Raw genomic sequence first — 9,782 nt, 5'->3', positions numbered from 1 at the left:
ACAATTCCTCTGTGGAACAGGAGCTAAATTAAGTTACAAAAGTAATATACTGCTAAGAGTGGAAGATAGTCAAGTTAGTACAATCCAGGTTTATAAAAGGAACACAGTGCAGTGAGGAGTAGCCCACAGAAGGGTACAAACCTCCAAATACAAAACTCTTGCAAAATTCCAAAGGGATTATTTTCCAGGCAAACACAAGTACATTGTGGCCATTAAGTCAGCTTGTACCAAGCTGGAAATGCTTCCAGTGACTTTCCAAGGCTGACTTGCACTACCTTTTGCACACACCACCTATTCTGGAACTGCAGTAACCAAATTAAAAGGTCTACACCATTTTTTATGATTTTCACCTTTTGCCTATCAGTTTCCATCTAGCATAAATCTAATTGCAAGTCCCTACAGCCAATGTTAGCACTGTCCCCTTACAAACCACTGCATGCATAAGGGATCACCAACGGCGTGACCCTTGCTCACGTGTTATGGACTCAGAGTGTTGGTTTGGGGCTTTTTTTGGGGGGGTTGTTGTCGTTCTTTTTTATTTATTTTTTTGAAAAACAACCAAAACTCAACTGCTTATGGTACTTTCTGAGTGTAGTAAATGAGCAACTTAATTTAAGAACTAGTCTCTTTTCACATTTGTTAGAAGAACATATACTCTGTGTGTTTTTAAATATATATATATAAACAAATATACTGTGTATATATATATCCAGACACATTCACCATATTGTTGACACCAGAGTGCTAAAACATATATCAATATGAGCACTATTTCCAATACTCACTATTATTACTTTTCCTGAAAGAGTTACTACATGCATTTTCCCCATCCATTTATGGGACAGTAAGATATATGAAGATAACTGTTCTGTTTTTCCAATGTTAAAGAGCTGCTCCTAAAAAGCATGCACAGGTTTGGGTATAAAGCAATTAAAAACCACACAGAAAAGTTATTTTGTGGCTTTAAACTCACTAACGCTAAATTTACTTTCATTGGATGTAGCATTTACTTTAACTCATTTATTTAAACACAAAAGGGAAAACTTCCAAGTGCTAGAACAACCATGTAGACAACTGATAGACTAGACTAAATAAGCTCTCATTAAAAAATCATCATCACTGCATAGCCACAAGGCAGACTCTCATTTTTGGCAACCTGTACACAGACCATTTATACCGTCAATTATACTTTAAGACTTGTTAAATAACAGTTAAGAGACCCTTTTAGCAAGGAACTATACTGCTTTCCTCATTATGACACAGTACTCCTCAATCCTTAAGTATACACAGAGTTTGTTTGAGAATCACATTTATGACCATTTTCAAAGAAAATCTTCATAAAGTTTTAATTTTTTAGTCAGTATATGTAAAGGCCGGCATGTCAGGTAACGGAGATTATTTGGACCTGTAAAGGGCATATTATACTCGGTACAAGCACATATTTGAGGTTACAGTTACTTAAACATTCACACAGAACCTTACTAAGGGCAGCAATATTCTGCCTCATAGTCATGGTTCACTGACAGCCTTTACCTGTCCCTGCATTGTTTTCTATCAAAGCAACGAGAAAACAAAACACATCCCTGTGATGTACGGGAACCCCATTATATGGCTAAGAATCTAAGAAACAAGACGAGGAGGAAATCAGAGAGCGAAAAAAATGTTACTTTACATCCTCCCCCCCCCGGCTAGCCTTGTAGGATCTTAGTCATAACACTTCACAAAAATCTGAATTGACTCCCACACTCTTCAGCCAATCAATCTTTTTAGTATAGTAGGTTTTGAAAAGGGCCAGCAATACTCATTGGGAACAGTACCATTAACGTTGCATTCAAAAAAAGAAAACATCGGAAACCAGATCCTTGCTCTCCTGCTCTGTTGATACGCTCTAGTATTAGCCAGCGTGTGGTAATACAGGAAGAGTCTGGTAGTGATGTAAAAGGCAATGAAGACGTCTATAGAATAATGTTCATGTGCAGCCAAAATGAAGAAGATTCCAAAGAGATTCAGGACCCAGGATAAAGTATGCAAGAAGTTCCAGCTCCTTGGCGTATCTAGGAGAAAACAGAGAGGGACTCACCTTGAATGTCTCAAAAATCTGGGTCATTATGAAATCCCGGCCTAGACATTGCAAGTTTTCATACAGATTTTTCATGGAAGCATGTGAGGAAGTTACTGTCTTCACTTGGAATTTTTGTTTACATCTACAGGTCCAATAAATCCAATGAAAACAACCACACAAGTTATAAACATCTATCGCTTCATGACTTCATTTACAAATACAGCTATTATGCATTTCTGAATTAATAGAGCATCCTAAAATGGCTAAGGACCACGCAAAGCAGAATTCTTTGTTCAACCAACTTCTTTTAGTGAAAATCCTGCCTTTTCCATATAATAAGGGGAAATATGTGATAAAGCATACATTATTCTGTTACTGCAATTATTCCATCATAGGTGAACTCTAATTAGCTTAGCTTACTAGATTATGTATCAAATCACACTTATTTATAGAGGAGTACTATTGTTTCATATGCTCTCACTCATTAAGAGGTTTGGCATTTTGGCTTTATGGATGATACTAAGTGTACAGCCACCTCGCCTGGTATTTCGCCTGACAGGCCAGTGGCAGATACCTAGGGAAGGGTACAGGAACAGACAACCATAAATATCTTCCCTCATATTCTCCCAGTAGCAAGCTAGAAGCCGCTCTAATTTTCTTGGCTCGTGTTCTTTCCCAAGTGCCCTATTCATCCTTCCTCTCTGCAAGGGAACTGTCACAAACCTGAGGAAGAGCACAGAAATCTGAATTTATATTTGTTTGCTCTAGCGTTACACTCTGAACTTTTTGAGGAGGTCAAGCAGCAGAGATTCTCAATACTTAAGGACATTTAAGTATTTACACTCTTGCACCCTTGATTGACAGCAAGCAGTACATATTCCTAACGCTTAAGGACATTTAAGTATTGACACTCTGTACTTACATTCTGTGACAAAGAAGTTGAGCATGGTCAGGACAACAGTGTGGCCACTGAACATATAATCTCCACACGTATGTACTCCAGTCAGAGTCATTCCAAAACCACTCCATATTGCAAATGCCCGCTGGAGTTTTGCCCAAACATTGCCATACAACTAAAAGACAGCAACGTTAATCGTTAGTAAGTTCCAACCCCACCACCCAGACAGTAGGTCCTTAAAGTTAGCTGTATCCCACTATGTATGTTTAATACCATTTATCATGTTGGGTCTTACATTCAAATGCAGGTTAGTACATCTTTTGGTTTTATTGTAGCAGTGAGTCACATTAGTAACTACAATTACTAATTGTATTCATCATACCTCTGATGAATACTGGAATTTAAAGGAAGTATTTTATTGGAAGTGATTTATACACAGAGTCTGCCGTATTCAACCTCCCCGTGTGTCATTGTCAAGCTTTCAATATATTCAGCTCAAACCTCTTCCACCTAAAAGTTGGTATAAAACCATAGAATCCCATGTTCTATGGAATATCCCTTATTAGAAGAGGGGAAATAATAATAGTGTTTGGGGGTTTTGTTGGTTTGTTGTTGGGTTTTTGGTTGGTTTTTTTTTTTGTTTCTTCAAAAATGTGACAGAGAAGTGATTACTCCACTTTCAGCCTTTCTTATAAAGTCAGTATGTTAAGCGTACACTTCCCTGATGTACTCTCCCCAGTTCATGTTGTGAAATATTCTGTACATCCTTCCCCAAGTAATTTTCTCCTCTCCAAAGCATCAAGTGCTTCTAAGACTCCTAAGGATGCTTGCCTGCATAATGGCAATTAATGAAGGGGAGTGGAGGGTAACAGGAGAAACAGCACTGTTCTTACAAACACATATCTAACATTATGGTCACAACAATCATATCTTAAATAAAATAAATAAAAAAAAATTTTTAAAAAGGAAACGGGAGAAATAATGTAAAGCATTTGAAGTTGTTACCTTTCCAGTACACTGCAAGTGTTGGCCTGGCACAGAGAGTGAGGTAACAAACATTGTAATGCAACGTAATAAGAATACTGTCCCCATGAGGCTGCACAGTCTTCGCAGAAGTATAGATCTAGGAAAAGCACATAGGACCCGATTGCAAGAATCCTAATACATTGTATTTTTAAATCAGGAAAGCTACAATAAAAAACACTTCCCTGCACCCCAACTTAATCCCACGAGTCCCTTCATCATTGCTACAAGTTTCACAGTAAAATATATATATTACTATTTTTTTTAAAAAAGTAGTACTGTGAAAGTATGGTTCCACGTAACAGGGTGAGACACTGTAGCAAGCTCGCTGTCACCAAAAGGTACAGCTCCACTCCTCTGCAGTTACGCTTCTACTGGCTTTGGCGCTCATACCTTCTGTTGGCAAATGGATAAAAATCAACAAACTGGTAAAAAATTAACTTAAAATACGCACGCACAAAAAAAGGGGTTTCTACCCTTCAGTGGCAGCAAGCTGCCAGGCTGGTTCAGTCATCCTGTGGAATTTCATTCTTGTAGGATTTTCGTATATTCAAAATTTTTATAGCATGAGAGTATATACTGACAAATCTCTGAAATACATATGTTCTGAAGGAAAATACATATAAATCTGCTAGAAAAGTAAATTCACATAACTCTTCTGTTAAGATTCACAAGTCCCCATTCTTGATCAAATCCTCCCTAATCCATTTTAACAGGGACATATTAGAAGCTTACAAGATTCTTATTGAATGGAAAGTCTTAAACAATCATCATAACTTCTTGTTACAGCCCTTTTGCTGAATCAAAAGCACTAGTTTGAATTACTAAATTTCAAATACTAAATTTGAATTTTATATACTGTACCTGTGTTTGTGAAGTAGAAGAACCAACAGCCAAATGTAGCAAAGAATTACGCCACATACTTCAGTCATAGCAAAAGCCCATGGTATCCTAGGGACGCTAAAAAAAAAAAAAAAAAGGGATGGAGCAAGAAAGTTAACTTACAATACAAAGGCTTAATTTTTCTTTCTAGTCAGTATTGAGAATAAAGGCATATAAAGTTCTAACTACAAAACTAACTTGCATTAATCTGCCAATAGGTTAAACTACAAACAAAAATTGTTTTGTTATAGTGAATGAATTAATTTTTGATTACATTATTTCCCTTTTAATCACGTATTTTCAGCAGACATTTATAAAGAATTCACTACTTCAAAGAAAATCTCTAGTATGGTCTCTTAATTTACATGTGTGATTTACTAACAGAATGTGCTCCTCCACCGTTGTTTCCCAACAACCTTTCTCATTCTGACACAAACTTGCATCATGTCAATTATGCTGCTTGTGCTTGTAAGAATGCCATGTCAACACAATTAATGAAATGCTGCAAAGCCTAAAATCCTACTTGTAATGAAACAGAACTGCAAAGAGAAGCGTTAGAAAAAATAAAAATTGTCTTCAAAGTTAGATTTCAGTGATGATCACTGTATGCAAACCTTTTAGCCTTGCTTCTCGAAAGATTTAAAGACTTTCTTGCACACATATGGCACCAGTAACAATTTCCACTCTGCAGTTTCACCAAAGTACAGACTGACAGACTTCAAGAGAGGCTACTCCTCATAGTTTCGTGTTGCCCCTGATACAAAGGGGTAGCAAAGTGCTGAGCAAATGCTGGCTTTGTAGTAATTCCCTCGCATTGTTTCTTTCATAAGCTGCTGCTTTCTGACCTCCCCATCCTGACCACTGAACACCACAGCCGTGCCCTGGGAACAAAATCCAGTAATATCATAGCTCCCGTTCTCCTTCCCCTCCTTCCGCTCTGCTGGATGTTGTCCATCCTTGCTGAGTTATAGCTAAATTTATGGGGGATTCTGCATGCTTACTCAAACAATTAGACGCCTACTGACTTCACGAAAAACATTAATGAAAATGGAAATTACTGTCAGGAATAAGGAGACCACAAAGACTGTTTCTCTTGTCCTTCAAAACTCTCTAGGCAGTAAGTTCTCTATTGCACAAGTGCACTTCCTTAAAGGGAGTATTTATCCTCCATTAAATCTGTAGTCAATGACTAGAACTTCACCTTTGCTTTTGTGTCTCTTTTCTACCTGCAGTATTTTTTTTTTTAAAAATGAGCATGCGCTGCATAAGTCACACCAGTGTTTTAGTACATATACTCTATGGTCAAAAAGATGCTGGTCTATTCAGTCTACATCGGAGTTTCCCTAAACCAACTTCAACAAATAGACAGTGGGGAGACAGCAAAAATACAGTATGAATGCTATTCCCTTTCAATTTCCTTGCTCACCGGCAGATAAAAAAAATCCTTCATTAATTTTTTTTTCTGTATCACGGCATGTTAAGCTTCAAAGCACCATCTGGATTTCAGAAAAAGCACATGGCTGGTTATCCACGCCAGCTGACCATCACCCTTGTTACCAGAATGAGAGGATGGACAAATTAATTCCTGTGTTGTGATTAGCTAAAGATATAGAATTAAGTAGAAACTGGGTAGAACAACAGCTCAATTTGTTTTCCCCTGAGAAGACTAAATTTCTGCATCTAACCGATGCGCATTTCAATCTTAGCAGAAGGGTTTACTGCACTATAACTACTATTTTGCAGAGGCATCTTCAAGAGCACACAAAACTTTTGAGAACGAAGAAAAGACAGCCCATATTTAACCATCAAGTTACTGTTTTGTTTTAAAAGAAAATTTCTTACCTATCTAGAAATATGTCTGGCAGAGGTGGATATGTTTGCATGTCAGGTACTCGCTCATGTACTATAACCATAACGAATGATGTAAAGCCAAACACTATGAAGACATACACACAACTTAAAATTGTCTTCCAATACTCGGGGTCCAGTCTTCGCGTAGAGTGTTTGTTTTTGCCATTTGCATATTGATACTGATCACCATTCAAGTCAGTAATTGGTCCATCATAGTCCCGAGGTACTTCACCGTTACAAAACCAATCTGCGCTCTGTAGCGAGCCAACACTTGGGCACACTGTGCCAACGTGACTGTCACTGTTGTAACCCAGCTCTTCTAGGACATCAATATGTTGCTTCTGCAGCTTGCGGATGGACAACATGAGCCTTTTGATGTCCCCCAGGACTTTGATTTCCAAAGGAGGGGATCGTAAGTCATATTCTGTGAGTGTCAGCAGTGTGATTCCATCTAGCCTGTGTCTATTGCACAAAACATCCACATATTCACAGAAGCCTTCTTCCTTCAGCCACCTCGCCACGTTCTTGGTGGTCCAACGTCGAATGCAAAGCTGGTTATTGCCTGCCATCATCCTCCACTATCCGCCAACAAAATTGACCTGTTACATATTGGAGAAAGAGAGAAGACCTGAATGTTAATGAAGATTACTGAAATGTCAGCTTATTTCGTGCAATTTTAGATGCTTAATTAACCAAAGGCTTTTCATATAAGAGCCTGCTAAAAAACAGACACAAAATTTGTTAGGTAATACAAAAATGCTTTTAAAACATTTTTTTACTCAAGCAAAACCAAATTAAGATTATCTCACTTGTTCCTAAATAGAAATTTAAAGCCATCAAGAGGCAGAAAATTTCCTAGATGCACCCAGTCTACTTTTATTCTTTTGTTAAAAAAATAAATACATCAGAATTTGTTAATTACACAAGGCAACGAAACCTAAAGATTACTCTGTTTAAATACCGGCTTAATCATTAGTCTTTTCCACTGTTTGCAGTTCATAAACTAAGCAAGAAAGTATAGCCAGCAACGACGTAAAACTGAGTTAAAGCTAAAATAATATATTACAGGTCCAATACATTCCCCTGTTTTAAAATATATATATACACACACACTGAAGTTTTGGTGGCATGATACTCCCCCCCCCATCCGCCCCTCCAAAGTAAACTTAAGACTAGGTATCTACAATAATATAGACCTGGGGCATCTTAGTTGAATGCTGATGGTGCAGCCATCATATTTCTATATTTGTTTGATCTCAGTAATTTAGATACATGCTTATTACATTGCAAATCCTTTAAAATATTCATCTTTCAAAATAACATTACTGGAATCTCAGCATTAGCTTTAATTCCAAAGCATCTTTAAAAGTGATGTTCTAACAGGTAACAACATAACTTACCAAAATTAGAAAAAAAAAAAAATGTATTCTCATCATACAGATTTCTCAGTTACTGTTTCTTGATCCTAATCACATGGAGGTGACAAGTCACCAGAACAACTTAGAACAACAACCAGAAAAAAATAATATTACATGGAACACACGAAAAAACTTTGAAAGGCTACTAGTAATGTAAAAGTAATAAAAAGCTTATCCAATATTTAAGACCCACAGCAGTACAGAATGGATTTGTACATAATTTATATTTGGTGGCTTATGTACAGCTACCATCTAAAAAACAGCTACAATTTCACAGCTCTTTTGTGCTCGAAAAAACAGTCTAATTAACTAGAATGCTTCAATCATGCCAACCAAATCTCAGAAAATACAAGATAGTACAATACACTAGTGTCACATGCATCATTCAAGGTTTTCAGAGTGAAAGCAAGGAAACAGTCTATTTAATCTATTATTTACCTTCTGTATACAGTAAACAGGTACTCAAATCCCTCATGAATATTCACACAAAGTTTTATATTGCATTCAGGGGCACAGGCCTTCCACAAACAGAAGCTCTTTCCTTCTCACCTCTCTTTTTAAAAAGATACTGTACCTATTGTTAGAAGTAGCTCTTATCATAATTATTGGATGCCACTTTTTCTTCTAACTTGCATCTAAAAGGACCACACAATATTTTCTTCTACATCAGAGAAGATTTGATTTGTCCCGTGAGATCTCCCAGCCATGCAAAGAAATAGTTTAAAAGAAAAACGAATGCACAAATCAAAGTTGCCCTTCTAAAAGAATTAAGGGAGTGGTACTTCTGCAGATATTCTCTCTGGAGTTGACTGTATATTAACATGTAATTAATGCATAGTTTTAATTTCTCAAAACTTCATATACAGGCAATATGTATATAAGCTTTAATACCTCAATTTAAACAGTTGCCACAACATCCATAAACCACTACTAGAATCTCTGCATCTACTGTACTCTTCCTTCTCCATGTAAAAGGTTATTTCCTCATTTCTATGTTATCTTACTGTTTTTGAAAATCTTGCTCAACACAACTGTAACAACTATGAAGCACTCACAGCTATTAACAAAAGAAATTATGACATTTAATTTGTAATTAATTATCAGTTAGTTGACTTTTTTTTTGTATTACATTTTTATCTTACTTCTGTAAAAAAATCAAACTTGAGTTCCTTATGTGGACATCCAGCTTTCCTTACTTGGAAATACAGACGAAATAAAGACAAAATTTGTTAACCACGGTGGTTTTTGTAACACTAAGCATTGCAATTTTTGCTAAAAGCAGCGAACTTAGACTCACCAAAAATATACTCAACTTACTGATTTGTATTCTAACCAGAGCAGCTTCTGAGGGCAAAGGCAGGAAACTCTCCCTAAACAACAAGATTTCTGTTCATTAGTCACAAGTCAAGTAGCCTTACACCAGCCTGGTGTCTCTTCATCTGGCACCGCAGGAATAAAAATCCAGCCTTACATTAGTGTAATAAAAGTGACCTTACAACAGTGAGTAAGGTACCCATCAAAGGTCATTACTGAAGGGCCTGGACCTGGGAGAAAGTCTACATTAATCTTAAGATGCACCTGATAGGACCTGCTCCCGTTTTTAAGTGCTAAGATAAGACATTCAACCAACTGGAAAAGACAAAGAAAT

At 36.9% G+C, this 9,782-nt stretch overlaps 1 protein-coding gene across 1 annotated transcript; it reads right to left on the bottom strand.

Annotated features, from left to right (window-relative positions):
• Positions 1 to 549: 549 nt before the first annotated feature.
• SAMD8 (sterile alpha motif domain containing 8) lies at positions 550 to 7,315 on the bottom strand. The gene is made up of 5 exons (XM_074154936.1): positions 6,708 to 7,315; positions 4,848 to 4,943; positions 3,966 to 4,083; positions 2,985 to 3,135; positions 550 to 2,054 (listed from the first exon to the last, which is right to left on the bottom strand). Exons 1-5 carry the CDS (start codon positions 7,286 to 7,288, stop codon positions 1,750 to 1,752), a joined length of 1,251 nt encoding a protein of 416 aa, XP_074011037.1. The 5' UTR covers positions 7,289 to 7,315; the 3' UTR covers positions 550 to 1,749.
• Between the last annotated feature and the right edge of the window lie 2,467 nt (positions 7,316 to 9,782).

This window comes from Numenius arquata, chromosome 10, assembly GCF_964106895.1.
Source record: "Numenius arquata chromosome 10, bNumArq3.hap1.1, whole genome shotgun sequence".
NCBI lineage: Eukaryota > Metazoa > Chordata > Aves > Charadriiformes > Scolopacidae > Numenius > Numenius arquata.
Note: the sequence above shows the minus strand (reverse complement) of the source record. Positions and strands in the feature narration are given on the sequence as shown.